At 43.1% G+C, this 16,117-nt stretch overlaps 1 protein-coding gene across 1 annotated transcript; it reads left to right on the top strand.

The window, feature by feature from the left end:
• The first annotated feature begins 449 nt into the window (after positions 1–449).
• Positions 450–15,647, top strand: FAS (Fas cell surface death receptor). The gene is made up of 9 exons (XM_065671869.1): positions 450–555; positions 7,484–7,649; positions 8,228–8,362; positions 10,218–10,329; positions 10,825–10,889; positions 12,803–12,874; positions 13,015–13,085; positions 13,581–13,602; positions 14,389–15,647. The coding sequence occupies exons 1-9, from the start codon at positions 526–528 to the stop codon at positions 14,676–14,678; spliced, it is 963 nt and encodes a 320-aa protein (XP_065527941.1). The 5' UTR covers positions 450–525; the 3' UTR covers positions 14,679–15,647.
• The last annotated feature ends 470 nt before the right edge of the window (positions 15,648–16,117 follow it).

A 16,117-nucleotide genomic window follows, 5' to 3' on the forward strand; every position in this document is an offset into this window, starting at 1 on the left:
GGAGTTTCTGCCCTAAGTGGGGGTGCAACTGCTCTACCAGCAGCTGAAGAACATCAAGCATCTTATGTCCAGCCCCGCGTCTACTGGCATTTTGCTTCATGACTTTAGGACCATGTCTGGCATTCACAAGCTGCTGACTGGGTGCACCCCACCCCCACACAGCCCGAAGACTTAAGATCCCTGTGGGGCGCACGGTGCCCACGACACCATGCCGCCGGCGTGTCCGTGACCCGTTTTCAGAGGGGAGCTCAGCACAGAGAGCAGGACCAACTTCCCGTCCCATGCCTGAGGGTCACTCGGGGGCACAGCCTCTGCCCGGGGGCTGCTCCTGCTGCCATGGCAGGGGCTGCTCTGCCCGCTCCCGGTCGCCCCGCGCCCCTCCAGAGCCGGGCAGGGGCCGGGCCACCGCAGGGTTTGCAAACATTGGCGGAGCCGAGGGCGGGAGGGGCGGAGGCTACCGACGGCTGTGCCGGGAAGCGCTTTCGCATTGCCGGGTGCGGGACGACGCCCGGCGGCGGCGGCAGCATGGCCCGGGGACTCCTTCCGCTACTCCTTGTAAGTGCCCGCCCGAGCGGGCGAGCGGCACGGGCGGCGGGGAACCGGGCGTGGCGGGCGGCGGGGACAGACCGGCTGGGCAGCTGCAGCCGGGCCGGGCCGGGCCGTGGGGTCGCCGCCGGGAGCGCTGCCGGGAGCAGTGCCCGGAGTGCTGCCGGGCTCCGGACCGCCGCCGGCCTCGACAGTCGTTTGTGTGGAGGTTTCAGCCGGTTCCTGCTCTTCCTTCAAGAAACTCGCCTTCATGTTCAGGCAGTTGTGATTTCACTGTCACTTCTTGGAGTGTCCGGGCAAGGTGAAAAGAGGCGGGAAGAGGAAGGGAAAGGGGATGGATGCAGGCGGGTATCGGGGACCGCGGTGGTGTGCCACAGCAGCGAGGGGACTGCTGGAGGCGCTGGCGGAGCGGGTTCGGCATCCAGGAGCAGGCAGCACTGGCTGGGTATCTGCCCGGGCAAAGTTCCGCATGAGTAGAAGCTGACCTGCACTGCACCTCAGGGGATCTGTAGCAAAGTGATCTGGTAAAGCAACAGAAAAGCAAATACCTGTGGCAGGGGAGTTTGAACCATACTGACAGTGACCCAGAAAAACCTAGAGAAATAGTCCCAAGTCCACTGGCATGAAACACAGCATTTACAGGAAGTGGTGGGGCAGGGCCTTGCTTGCTTTAGTCATCCCATATGGATGCAGAGTATGAGTGTCTGCAGCTTCAGAGCATGTCTGTCACCAGTAAACTTACTTTTGCAAATGATCACTTTAGAAGGGCTACCGTCGACGAGGAAGGTAAGGAAGTGTGTCCGTCTCTGCAGCATAGGGACCTGCCCTGGTACAGGTGCATCAGGCCAAAAGGTCTGTAGTGTCAGCAAGCTCCAGGCAGGAGATCCAGGAAGGGGCAGATGCACTGGCTCTGCCTAGCTGGCCCGAGGCAGCCCTGCTCCAAGAGCCCTGAGATGGGATATCTGAGAGCCCAAGGTGTGATAGCAGGATCAGGCAGGTCACAATAATCCCTGCTGCATAGCAGAGCGGTGACCTGCCTGGAAGTGTGGATGCAATATATGTGGCCTCCCCAGCCCCAATTCTCACCTGTTTCAGAGAGAAGTCACTGGAGTTCACATTCAAATTCTCTTCACGGTGTGGTTATGTTGTTAACAGTGCAGTTTGCTTTGGGGTTTGGCAGGTTAAAATCAGGTGTTAAGATAAAAACTACTCAAATTCTGATCTGATTTACTATATAACATGCAGTAAACTATTTAAAGTGTTTCAGAGGATTATATCCCTGCCTCTGCACAAAACACTAGAGCATAGTTAAATACAAAGAAGGATTTTAATTTGCTATAGTGTGTACTATCTGTTTCGGTACAGGAGCAGCAAACAACTGGCAGAAATGTCAGTCTAGCTAGTCTAGCAACAAAAAGATACTTTGTAGTATCTTGGAACTATCCAGAATAAAAATTAAGATGAAAAAATATTTTATGTTATCACACAGCTCTCAGAGAATAAATATAATTCCTGTTCTTATTTTCTACTTGTTCCCAAATGTCAGCACCCCTTAGAAAGACTGCAGCACTCCTGACATGCTTTCTATTTAAAACAAAACATTGTGGTTGTTTTCTCTTTTTCTCATTAGCATGATGTTCCACTACTTCTAAATCAGTAAACTTGAGCAGCTTTTGACATAGTAGTTTGATTAAAGCAGAACATTAGTTTGTTGGATGAGACCTCAGTTTTGCAATGAAGTAGCAGCAGTTGCAGGGACAGTTGTGCAAAATAGCAATGGCTGACGTAGTTAGAAAACATCTAACCTTACCCTGTAAAGCTGCAAAACCACATAGTACTTAGAGACAGATTCTCAAAGGAACAGGCCATCTCGAGGGAGTGAAGTGTTATTTAAATGTTTCATAATTGTCCAGTATGCCTGCAGAACAGCAGTTTTCTGGAAATTTAGAAGACATACCTTTGAAAACAGGACTCCTACATTACTGCGCTGAGCCTTCTTTCTCATTTCCCAAACAACTAATGCACGCATTTAAAGGTATACATATAAACAGCCATGAAGTCATGGGGTGACACAAGATTCAAGTGAAAAGTATAAGGGCCTCAGTTCTGGAAATGTTTGTTTGCTCATGTTTCTATAATCAACTGCCTTTATCTTCAAGGCAATCCACTGAACAAAGAGAAAGTGCTAACAAGAAAACTCTGTTGTGCTACAAAAGAAAAGGAGAAAGAGCTGCCAAAGTTCTACACTGTCCAGCTCTTGTTTATCCTCAGTCACAACATCACCAAAGCAAGGTGGGAGCTGTTAATACTGCTCTAGCTCTCCCAAATTTCATAGTATTTAATGGGTATTTACTAATACAGTACTCCTAAAAAACCCCCAGCAACCAAACCCCAAACCAATCAAACAATCAAACAAAATGACCAACCATACAAGCGCCTCCTCCCAATATGCTGCTGTAATTTGCAGGTGGGTCAGACAAGATCTGAAATAACAGTGGATTGAATTTGAACAGCAACTATTTTAAGACACTGGACAGTAACTGAGGCTTTTTGCTCTCACAGGCACATGCATCTCTCTTGAAACTTAAGCAGTGCAGGATGCTTCTAGTCTTGGGGAAATACCATAAAAGATTTTGGAACAAAACCTACTATTGGTTATTTTGGTGCTAACTACCACCTTCTGCCTTGGAAGCAGAAGTTACCAGAGTAAAAGAACGAAGGTAGAGAATCCTCTTAGCAGGCAGTGTGAAATTACTTACGCTTTGAAAAAGCCTTTGAAAAAGCGTTAACCTGACAGGGTTAGTGCAAGGGAGACTAGTTACATAGAAAGCTGTATTAAAATGGAGCTAAGTCTAGCAGCTATTGGTCAAAAGTACCATAAGAAAGTCAAACTTCAGAAGATGAGTTTGGTTTTCTCAGCTTCCACTACACAAAAAAAGAAAGAAAAAGCCCCTCTCCCCCAGCTTTTTTTAACACTCAGAAAGCCCCTGATGAGCTCATGCATATTGCCCCATGTAACAAACGTGGAGTGAAAAACCGGGCCGACAACCTCTGAAGGCATTGGCCTTCTCAACCATAGGCATCTATGGATTAGAGATGGGAGAAGTCATTTGCCAAAAATAAAATGCGTTATAAAGGCAACAGGAGAAAGCAGAGACATTTTTTTTCCCCCGGGGTTAAAAGTTTTAAAGCTTTCGCAAGTCTTGTATGCAAATAACATGTTCACACACCAGAGCTGAGATTACAAACCCATAATGAGATTTTTCAGTTGAAGGAAGTTGACCCTTTATGAAGAATACTCTGACATAGGAAGAATCGAAGGTCTGCGAATCCCAAAATCACACAAGTTTTTGAAGAAACTGAAGCTCCTGTCACTCTGCCCTGGGAACACAGATGAAAACAGATTTTATTAGTCTCCTTAGGGGCCTGTTGGTGAAAGAATTTTGGAGGACTCTGTAGGAGTGAAGGAGAGGTCTCTTAATGCCCAGGCAATGCAAAAGGAGAGAAACAAGAAAATTTGGGCACATCATAATTCTTATGGGTTCTGCTAAGCTTATATATATCCCTGACTGGTTTATTTTATTCCCATTTACTGCTTAGTTCAATCTAAGTTTTCAGTTTAATTGTGACAACTATATTTTAGGTTAAGATGAGAAAGGTAGAAGAGAGCCTTTGTGAGTCATTTTAGGCTGAAAACAGCTGCTGTTTGCACATGTTGTGAAAAAGCACCTATCACCCCTCCTATGTAAAAGCCCCTGAAGTGCTTCCTTTCCACTATTGGCAGAGGAAGGGAAGCTGCGCAGTGGCAAAAAGGAAAGCGATTGAAATGCATGCAGAAAGCTAAATGACTGTTGACTTCTTTTTTCCTGTAAGACACACCAAAATTTTTATATAGTAACTGTATTGCTTTTAGCCAATGTAGGTGTTCGGTGCTGCTGAAAAGTCCAGTTCTGAGAAGTGATCCCTACTTCTTGTAAGTGCACCAAGGAAGTCCATCTCCATGAGCAACCGCAAAGGGCTTCCATCAAAAAACATTACATTCCTGTCCCCCCACACTGTGTTGGTGTAGCTCGTTTATATAAAGGTGCAAGCAGGTGGTGGAGAGGTATGTTTGCATCAGGAAGACTATGTCTGTGTACTTACTGTGATTGCAAGCACTCAGTAAACACATCCCCCAAAAATCAGCTAAGTTTTACTGATATTAGTCATTTAGAAAGATGTTTCCTTCTTTCATTATATCCCATTTTCTGCATGACTGGATGTTTGCTTGCTTTGTGCATGCTCTGTGCTTTGCCAGTGTCCTTCAGTTTCTCTGCTGTGCCCAGGTGCTGTCTGTGGGTATGTTTGTGATAATCTTCACTCTCCCTTTTCTCTTTGCTGTTGCCCAGGGTTGTTCTCTCCTGACCCTCCTGCAAAAGGCTTGACTTCTTTGTTCCAAAAAGCGGAGATTTGGGTGCTGAAAGCAGGATGCAGGGTGTCCTGTGGGTGCAGAGCATTGCCAGGTGTGGCATTGTAGGCAGGTGAGGCATTTTAGTAATTATCTTTTAATCACCTTTCTACCTCAGCTTTTAGTGAGATGCTTCTCCAAGGCAAAAGGAAACAAATCACACTAATTTGACACACCCATTTAACAGTTTCTATTAAGTCCTTACATTAACTTTGACCTTTTAGCATCATTTCACTGGGATTCCAAGAAGAGCACCGTCAAAGCTGTGGCAGGAAGAGAGTCAGAGCACTGAATGGGGGAAGTGACAGGCTGAGCATCCATACCCACAGATTCTCAAGTGCTATGCTGCTTTATAGCAACTTCTCCTCTAGGTGCAAAGAAAGTCTTCCTCATTTTAGCCTAGTAATTAACATTAAATACATTTTAAAACAGGTGGCTGCTAAGGAAAAAGAAATGCTTTTCACCTTCTCATTTCTGAATAGATCAGGGGATCAAAAGAATTGGCTACATGTAGAAGTCAGCAGACTGTTCATACTGGTAACTTCACTTAATTAGCCACAGATAACACTTCCTTCACTTGAGAGCCCAATTTGAAGTCCAAACCCATGTTCAGTAAGTTAGTATTTAAGACAATTAAAGAGTTTTCTGCCTCTAAAGTTACGGTTGGCATCCAAAGAGTTTCATGCAAAATCATGAAGATTAAGTTAATCAGCCATTAAACATCACCAGATTCAAAGAGAAATCTTTGAATATGTACGTCTCTTATTGTTAGCAGTAACAGATGTGGTCAAATTTGTATTCAGCTGCAATTCAGAAGTGTTCAAAGATAACCAACCATTCAGATTTAACCTCTTTCAAATAGCCAAGACAAGATTAAAAATAAATTAGTCCAGTCAAAGTTTTGCTGATTAAAAATGTGAGTGAATCTGTGATCAGTGGGATTTCTAGTCCATGCAGTGCACCTTTGGTATAAGGATTTAGAATATTTGTATTGCACCTCATTCCCCACTAATCTCCTTTGCAAAAAATGTACCCTGCCACCCCTCTCCTTCACAGCTTGGCCTGTTTTGCCATTTTGCCAAGGACAGTAGCATGGCTCTGTTTCTTCCCAGGCATCATTTTCCCTCCTCCTATAGTATCCCTCCCAGTGTGTATCTATCAGTGTGTATCCCAGTGTGTATCAGCAAGTTTGCCAATGACACCAAGCTGTGTGGTCCGGTTGATATGCTGGAGGGAAGGGATGCCATCCAGAGGGACCTTGACACGCTTGTGAGGTGGGCTGATGCCAACTTTATGAAGTTCAACCACGACAAGTGCAAGGTCCTACACCTGGGTCGGAGCAATCCCAGGCACAGCTACAGACAGAGCAAAGAAGAGATTCAGAGCGGCCCTGCAGAGAAGGACTTGGGGGTGCTGGTTGGTGAGAAAATGAACATGAGCCAGCAGTGTGCGCTCGCAGCCCAGAAAGCCAACCGTATCCTGGGCTGCATCAAAAGGAGCGCGACCAGCAGGTCAAAGGAGGTGATCCTGCCCCTCTACTCTGCTCTTGGGAGACCTCACCTGGAGTATTGTGTGCAGTTCTGGTGTCCTCAACATAAAAAGGACATGGAACTGCTGGAACAAGCCCAGAGGAGGGCCACGAGGATGATCAGGGGACTGGAGCACCTCCCGTATGAAGACAGGCTGAGGATGTTGGGGCTGTTCAGCCTGGAGAAGAGAAGGCTGCGTGGGGACCTAATAGCAGCCTTCCAGTACCTGAAGGGGGCCTATAGGGATGCTGGGGAGGGACTCTTCGTCAGGGACTGTAGTGATAGGACAAGGGGCAACGGGTTAAAACTTAAACAGGGGAAGTTTAAATTGCATATAAGGAGGAAATTCTTTCCTGTTAGGGTGGTGAGACACTGGAATCAGTTGCCCAGGGAGGTTGTGAGTGCTCCATCCCTGGCAGTGTTCAAGGCCAGGTTGGATGAAGCCTTGTGTGGGATGGTTTAGTGTGAGGTGTCCCTGCCCATGGCAGGGCGGTTGGAACTAGATGATCTTGAGGTCCTTTCCAACCCTAACTATTCTATGATTCTATGATTCTATCTGAGTCTTTTGTAAAATACGAAACACTTTTTCATTCAATTAAAGAGGAGCAAGAACAGTGAATGTAGAGCTCATCTTAGATGTTAAGACTTCAAACTCTTCAAGTCAAGGACTGCTTTGAACTACAATTAATCATATGATCATCCGTTATAACAACACCCATGTATGGTCTTGTTCTTAAGCATTAATGTTCAATCAATACCTGTAGTGGGAGTTTTCATAGCATTAAATCTGTGTCCTTATTGTCCACTATCTCTTCTGGAGTAATGAATAGCTTTAATAAAGGGGTGAATATCATCAATATGTTTAGCAATAGAGTAATGGTACTGATGTAATTGTGCCAGTAGTAAAACATACCTATGGTCCTTGACAGACTTTTTTATGTAACTTGTTCTTCTCTCCCAGGTGGTGGCCTTAATTATTGAAACACAGTGCAAAAATGAGACTGAAGCTATAATGCGTATAACATACAATAAATTAATTACAAAGAAGATCATTGCTAAGAGGGAAATTAATTGTAACTGGGATGAATACAGTCTAGGTGTTCAGTGTTGCAAGAAATGTGAACGTGGTGAGTATCATTATAAGACTCTGCTGAAAAGTCATTAAGAGTGGAAAAACAACATGAACAATTGCTTTCTGCCAGGATAGCTAAGCGGCATGCTGTGGTTTTCTGGAAGTAATGCTCCATTCTAGCTGTATCTTTCTCTACTAGAGGGCACGAGACACTTCAGAAGTATTTCTTGAGCTGAGTGAACCAGTAACTTTTTACTACAGATGGTAGTTCCCACAAAACATGCTTGTCACAAAAGAGCAAAAAATTACATACATATCTTTGAAAGAGGTTAAAAAATTGCAAGCACAGGGTTTTGCCTACAAGACCCCATGTATTCATGGGGTTTCCAATTTCAAATATACAGTTTTGTTTGGTGTGTCCTAAATTGGAGGGAGAAGGGGGATAATCAGATCTTGTGTATGCTACATTCCTGGAGAGCATGAACATATGCATAAAGAATATAGATTCTGTCCATATTTGTAAATCAGAAAGTATTAGGTATTAGAAAGAAAGGCTGACATAGGTCTTAAAGCTAATGGCTTCTGTCCAAAGACATTGCAAATCCTAATTCTTGGGTTTTTTTTTCTCTACAGGTTTTGTTAAAAGTATCAACTGCCCAACAGATACTAGCAAGCACTGTGTTCCGTGTAAAAATGGAAAGGAGTACATAGATCATGTCAATGATCTGGCCGAGTGTTTGAGATGCGCTTCATGTGACAGCATATTTGGTATGTCTATGGAAATAGCTACTGTAGCAATGCTCTTCCTTGATACAGCATTTGACCGAAAAATTTCCACAATCCCTCAGTAGTGGATAGCAAGCATGTGTTTGAGTGTTTTAGTGGTAGTACATGCAGGAATTCATGTTTAAGTCGTAAGTTTATTCTCCAGTTCCCTTTCATCAAGCACAAAGTAGCAAAAAGAACAAGCTATGTTGGTCCTTTTTTTCTCCTTATATGTGCCTTTTCTCACCCAAGGCAGACCCTATACAAACTGGCTAGAATTATGGAAGAAAAATTCTCACTCTTCTTTTTCCTTTATTTAAAAGAAGAGGGGTGTTGTAAAAGCAGGGGTGGAAGATTTCCCAATGGTTTCCTCCATAGTCATTTATGTAATTAGTAATATTATTTCAAATTGCTGGAGCTAATAGAGTGATGACTTTTATAAGTTCAAGATGCTGTGTGGGATATAGGTTCAAATTAGGAGACTATGAGGCATGCCCTACTGGGTTAGACCAGTGGTCCATCTACCCCAGTATTCTGAGTTCAACAGATGCTATTTTCAGAAAACATGAAGAAACCTTTATACTTTCTGAGGTCTATTCCCTGCTAAGTCTACTAGCATCCACAGCTGTGGGAAAGAACGTTAGAAGGTCCATCCCTACCTAGTCATTTTAGAATCTATCTCTGAACCATTTGTGCATGAACCTGTTAAGGGGCACCAGGTTCCAGAAATTCATAACCTGTTTCATAAATATCCACCATACTTTTTTTTTTTTTTCCATTTTTTTTTCAACTGATTAACCTGATCTCCTACCAGTTCTACCAACTGTCCTGTAGTTCTACTGTACTTGGATTTAGGGAACGCTGGTTCTGCATTCCTCATATTGAGAATCAAGTTTTGTGAATGGAGAGGTAGCTCTTTTCATTAGCTACTATAATAAGCATTTCTAGATGGGTAATGAAATTGAGTACAGCAGAGCAATTTGATATTTTGAACAGAGCCACAAAGGGAACTATTTGTTAAACAGAAGGGGAAAAAAAAAGTGTGACTAATGGGATTACTAGTCATATAATACCACGGACAACAATGTAGTAGAAGTCAGTAGAAAACACCAGGCAGGAGGAAAACTGCTAGTGAAGTTCCATGAGAGCCGTTCTTAGGATTGTTCATGTTTGAGATTTTCATGAATGGCTTCAGCACTGGTTTTATAGTAGAGCTTCATCAAATTTGAAAGATAACCTGGTGTCCTGTTACAGCAGGGCACTGATTATGACAATTCAAAACTTCATTTCTATTCCTATATGACTATGAAATCAGCTTTCCTACTACAGTAATATTTAATGCAGAAATAATGTTTCATAGATGGAGATAGCTACACTGACGGTAGGAGAAAATAAATATATTTCTTTTGATACTGAAGTAGGGAATATGTTAGCTAAAGAGAATGGAATTCCTCACACACCTTGGAGGTCCTCAAGAAGAGATAAAACTTGCTGTCTTCCAGGGAGAGTAAAGAACCTGTCTCTGACTTCAAGCATGGAGATGGGCGGTGTGATCTGAGTTTCCTTCTGGCTTTACACTTCTGAATGGGAAAAAGCAGCTGACAACCTTTGGCAGTGCAAGATGAATCCTCTTCTAGGAAGTACTTTACCCTGTGATCAGTTTTTTTGAGCTTTTGGCCAGCAGAGGTCTCTTTGCCGTCTTCATATTTCCAGTTATGCTGTTCTTGTAATTAAGCCTCACCTCTGCTAGCAGTGATAGAACTAAGGCATCCGAGCATGAGGACAAGAACTTGTGAGAAGAGGCCTGCTCTTAAGACCTGCTTTTTCAAACTAACAAACTCTAAGAAATGTATTTTAGGTTTGGAGGTTGCAGAGAACTGTACCCAGACACAGAACACAAAATGCACCTGTGCAAAGAACCATTTTTGCAATTCTTCTGTACCATGTAGCCATTGCGATCCGTGTACCATGTAAGTTTATGCCTTCATCATTTCATATAAAATTGCTAATATTCTATGTTGTCACACTTTTTCCTAGCCAGTTGAAAGACAGGATAAATCAATATATAAGCTGAGGGAAAACATTAGTTTCCCTCCACACTTAGCTTGTTGAGCTGACTTAGCTCACTCAACTTGTGTCCATGCAGGCTTTCCAAAGGCATGCAGAACTTGTGTACATCCACCAAGTCTGTATACACTTCTTAAAAAATGTAACGAAGTTTCTCAGCTTTTTTGTTGTCTTTGTGTGATCTACTGTTGTTACATCTAGAAAATAATTTCCACAGCTTTTTCCACTCCCATACTTTTCCATACCATTGTCATACCTATTAAATTCCAAACTCAAAAAATCTTCACTTATGAAATATTCAACTGATAAAAAGTCTTAGAAGATTTTGATTTGCTCTCTTGAGTGTTGATGAACAGTGGTACAAATCCCATGATAATTCTTGTTCATGTCTTCTGCAGATGTGAAAGCGGTGTAATTGAAAAACAATGTACTTCAACTTCAGACACTGTGTGCGGAATGAAAGGTACCATTTTAAAACTTAGCATAGTCTACCATCTGCTCTATTTTGAGAGTTGTATTTCGAATTGTACTGTTTTACACAATGGCTCTTAGTGATTCCTGAAAGCTATGAGCATCATATCTACTGGACCCTATACTGACCTGTGAAGCATGATTGCTCTTTGCCCTTGATCACTGTACAGATGTAAGAGCGATTACTCCTTTTCAGGGGTTACTCATGATAGATAAGACTTTAACAAAGAGGTAGCTTCTGCCATTAGGAGACAACAGAAAGGTTTTTATAGAATCATAGAATCATAGAATAGTTAGGGATGGAAAGGACCTCAAGATCATCTAGTTCCAACCCCTCTGCCATGGGCAGGGGCACCTCGCACTAAACCATCTCACACAAGGCTTCATCCAACCTGGCCTTGAACACCACCAGGGATGGAGCACTCACAACCTCACAAGGCCACAAATACGCAGTTTATTACTTTAAATAGTTATCTTTTTAGTTATTGTGTCAGGTCCTTAATGCATTTTCAAATTTCATGCGATCATTAAATCATTGGAAACATTAGGAGTTCTAACTTCAAAATTGCAAGAACAAGACGTTAACATTTTGTGCGAACCAAATGACATAATTATTTATACACAGATTATATATATATATATATATATATATATATATAAAACCCCACTCCTTGCTGTGACAACATTGCCACTGTACCCATTTTCTCAGTATTTAGTTACAAGACACAGCCAGACCACTGCCAAGAAAACTAATGCAACTGTCAATTGCCTAAAATCAGTTCTTTCCTGGAATTAGTCTGTAAGATTTAATTTCAAAATAGAACCATAGAATCATAGAATAGTTAGGGTTGGAAAGGACCTCAAGATCATCTAGTTCCAACCCCCCTGCCATGGGCAGGGACACCTCATACTAAACCATCCCACACAAAGCTTCATCCAACCTGGCCTTGAACACTGCCAGGGATGGAGCACTCACAACCTCTCTGGGCAACTGATTCCAGTGTCTCACCACCCTAACAGGAAAGAATTTCCTCCTTATATCCAATTTAAACTTCCCCTGTTTAAGTTTTAACCCGTTACCCCTTGTCCTGTCACTACAGTCCCTGACGAAGAGTCCCTCCCCAGCATCCCTATAGGCCCCCTTCAGGTACTGGAAGGCTGCTATTAGGTCCCCACGCAGCCTTCTCTTCTCCAGGCTGAACAGCCCCAACTTCCTCAGCCTGTCTTCATACGGGAGGTGCTCCAGTCCCCTGATCATCCTCGTGGCCCTCCTCTGGGCTTGTTCCAGCAGTTCCATGTCCTTTTTATGTTGAGGACACCAGAACTGCACACAATACTCCAGGTGAGGTCTCATGAGAGCAGAGTAGAGGGGCAGGATCACCTCCTTTGACCTGCTGGTCACGCTCCCTTTGATGCAGCCCAGGATACGGTTGGCTTTCTGGGCTGCGAGTGCACACTGCCGGCTCATGTTCATTTTCTCATCAACCAGCACCCCCAAGTCCTTCTCTGCAGGGCTGCTCTGAATCTCTTCTTTGCCCAGTCTGTAGCTGTGCCTGGGATTGCTCCCACCCAGGTGTAGGACCTTGCACTTGTCATGGTTGAACTTCATAAGGTTGGCATCAGCCCACCTCACAAGCGTGTCAAGGTCCCTCTGGATGGCATCCCTTCCCTCCAGCGTATCAACCGGATCACACAGCTTGGTATCATCGGCAAACTTGCTGAGGGCGCGCTCAATCCCACTGTCCATGTCAGCGACAAAGATGTTAAACAAGACCGGTCCCAACACCGATCCCTGAGGGACACCACTCGTTACAATCTCGTGCAATCTTGTTTAAAGTTTAGAGAATGTTGCTGTACTGCATTTCTTGACTTAACTCTCAGGTAATGTTTCCAATGTTCCAACAGAAACAGGAACGTCATTTTGGGCCATACTTTTGGCAATTCTGTTACCACTTCTAGCAGTTGGAGGAATAGCATGTAAGTGATTTCTTAGTCCTTATACCTATCATACTCTGAATAAGATATTCAGCTGCTTACTCAGATGTAGTTTTATATTCTTGGCATCCAGAGGAGAGATATACTCTGTCCTGGATTTTAAAAATGCTTTTTTGTTTCAGACTGGGGAAAACGGAAGTGGTTTAATACAAGGAACAGGCTCCATGAATTCCCCCAACCATCAATTTCTGATGTAAGTATTGTTGCTTAGATCACAAAAAAACAGCTTCATGCAAGAAACTGCTCCATTTAAATTACAGTGGGATTCCACAAACATGCACATTCCTCTCTCTCATGACATTTTTGAAGCGAATTTTACCATGAAGACTCTTGTGGAGAAGTAAGAGAAACCCTGGATCATTTCTGCAAGATTTGTTAATATACTCCCTATGTTACATGACCAAGGTAAAAAATTCATAAATCATCAGGCCACCAGTACCCCAGGTTACCTGTCCCAGTGCATACTTCTAGGCAATAGCGATTGTGAGGTGATTCCTCAACCTCACCCAGGTCAGAAGAGGTCTGTCTGTCCAATCTCATTCCCTCACCCCTCAAACAGGGGAATCATGAAGAAAACTAAAAGAAAATTACAGAAATCATGTGTCATGAAATGTGTTTATCCCCTCATAAAAGGTCAATATTTTACAAAGCTTGTTTGTACTCATTGCTCTGTTGCTTCTCTTTTCAGGAGATTGCACCTCTCAGACAAGGTAAGAGACAAGTAATTTCTCAAAATTCAGTAGAAGAAGAAAGTAGAGACATGCAAATACTACACTGAGAAAAAGGTTTTTTTTGTGTAGACTTTGCCGCTGACTGGAACTGTCATTCTAGTGCAACAGTGAACACTTTGTAAAGAAATGCCAGTCCATATTGTGCTTATTCAAGCATTTAGCTGGTATCATGAAAGTTTTGCCTCAGGAGACATTTCTGTTGTAGAGGAAGCAGTTGCAATTACTATTTGCTAACAGCTGAAGTTCTGTTCTGCACTGGATACACACACTAGGAGGCAGAATTTCTAGAATCATGGGTAATTATAATGGCGTAATCCCACGTGCAGAGGTGGGATCACAGAAACACAAACCTACCTTATGTTCAAGGGCAAATCCACACTAGCAACACACAGTAGGAAAAGAGCATAAGCTCCAAGGCTGTACCACAACAGAAGACCTGTCCTGTTCCAGGACCTTTCCCAACACTCTTTTGATGAAAACAAGTATGTGAAGGATGACCAGACTTTAATGATAGAGAAGGACAGAACAGGTTACAGAGGAAACTGAGATTCTATTTCAAGTGGTAGGAAGCAATGAGTTATGTAGCATTTAGTAGGAACATCTAAAAGCTATATATTGTAAAAAAATCACATCTAAAATAGTCTGGGTCATGAATACCTGAAAATGCATTTGTTTTGGATAAAAAAATTATCAACTCTGAGTGCAGGTGATAAAAAACAGTGAGATACAAGTTACCAGAGCATTAATATCCTTTTATGCTTTTAGAGGTTGATTTGAGCAGCTATGTTACTGATATTGTGGAAGAGATGACATATGAAGAAGCACTGAAATTTGTTCGTTGTCATAAAGTACCACAAACTAAAATAGATGAGATTATTCATGATAATCGTGATACATCTGAACAGAAGATCCATCTTTTTCAAGCCTGGCTTCAAAGACATGGAATGAATGGAACCTATGAAACCCTGATAAGAAGCCTGAGAGACCTTAAGATGCGTGCTGTAGCTGATAAAATTGAGAGAAAACTACAGGCAGCTGTTTCCAGCTCTGGGTAAAATGGGGATAGTTGTACAATGATGACACTCAGCAAAGCAATACAGGGAGCACTCAGGAAGGTAGAAACTTGTGGCATTTCACGATACAGACTCAAGCTGATGCAGAGACTCAAATCCTTGTTTATTACCACCAAGCCCTTTTTACCCCTTTCCTCTGTACTTTCCCAACCTGCACATACATACAACGTTCAATCTCATTGACCCCTGTAAAACTCTCCAGGTAAGTAGTCCAATCACAGCGTTGCAGACCCTCTCACAACCCCCACATCCTCTGGCCTTACATGCCCAACTCATCGCCCCAGGGCTTGTCAAAGCACCAAGGCCTCAGAGCGCATTCCCAAACTGTTCATGCAAATCTTATCACCTTCACTCCCCACATCCAGCTATAGGAAGAAGAAATGATGATATGGTATGCTCCTGTGTTACCTAAGTGATGTAATGTTTTGCTTACATGAAACTTCTGGGATGTTGCGTTTTTCAAAGTGAAATCTTTGGTGTTAAGATTCAATGAAAAATACCATGAAGAATACTTGAACAACAACAACCAATTATTTAATACACAACTGATGAATTTTGAATAGCGTTGAATTACAAAGTTGTTGCTGGGTAATTAAATTCTAGGCCACTGTAAATGGAATTTCTCCCTTGTATAAAAGCACTTGTGTGTGTGTATACAGAGCTTTGTTTATGTGTGTGTATTTATACGTATACATGTGTGCAAGTTTTCCATGTAAAAACTTGCAGTGAAAGTTATGTCCCTCATGCTCTGCAATGATTGCAAGCCTTTTCTAATGCTAAAAGCCTTGAAAGAAGCAGGAGCTGAAGCAGCACAGCAGCACCATGGTGTTTGGAAGGCAACCTCCAGGAGCTATGAGATCTCCATCAGCAAATGTGCAAAACTAGCTCTTCTAAGGCAGGAGCTGATACAATGAAAACATCTTTGTCATTAAATAAAAAATCCACATAGTGCTTGGCTTCCATCTCTCCTTCTTATCGTGCGCACTACAGATGTCATTTTTAGGTTTTCTTTTACATGGCTTAGTAAATCACAGAGAGACTGCTCTCCAGAAAAAACTCACCTCACCTTTCTTCCATCACAGAGGGCTCTGCTCCCACATGCAAAGACCCAGCAGCGCTGGCTACTTTACAGTGAGGCCTTTCCCAGTCACACACCCATTTATGCAAAGTCTGATGAAGCCTTTCAACAGCAGAGGAGACCTTGGTAGGAAGGCTGAATTTCTCCAGGTCATGCAGAGAGCAGGGATTCTTCCTTTAGCTCCAGCATCAGTTCCATAGATCGAGAGAATCTGCAGCTGCGTCAAGACTCAGACAAAACATGAGGGGGCTGCCTGGGCTTGCTCCCATGTGCCACCTGAGTGTGCTCCTGCTGGGTAGAGTCCAAGAGCTGGCACCAGCCCTGGGGGTGTGGAAAGGGGAGA

This window comes from Lathamus discolor, chromosome 3 (genome assembly GCF_037157495.1).
Source record: "Lathamus discolor isolate bLatDis1 chromosome 3, bLatDis1.hap1, whole genome shotgun sequence".
In the NCBI taxonomy this organism is placed as follows: domain Eukaryota; kingdom Metazoa; phylum Chordata; class Aves; order Psittaciformes; family Psittacidae; genus Lathamus; species Lathamus discolor.

What these genes read in the sequence shown, in the direction of transcription:
- FAS (XM_065671869.1), top strand. Translation starts at nt 526, where the DNA reads ATGGCCCGGGGACTCCTTCCGCTACTCCTT. An exon ending in GACTCCTTCCGCTACTCCTT is followed by an intron (nt 556 to 7,483) that starts GTAAGTGCCCGC and finishes CTTCTCTCCCAG; the next exon opens with GTGGTGGCCTTAATTATTGA. An exon ending in TTGCAAGAAATGTGAACGTG is followed by an intron (nt 7,650 to 8,227) that starts GTGAGTATCATT and finishes TTTTCTCTACAG; the next exon opens with GTTTTGTTAAAAGTATCAAC.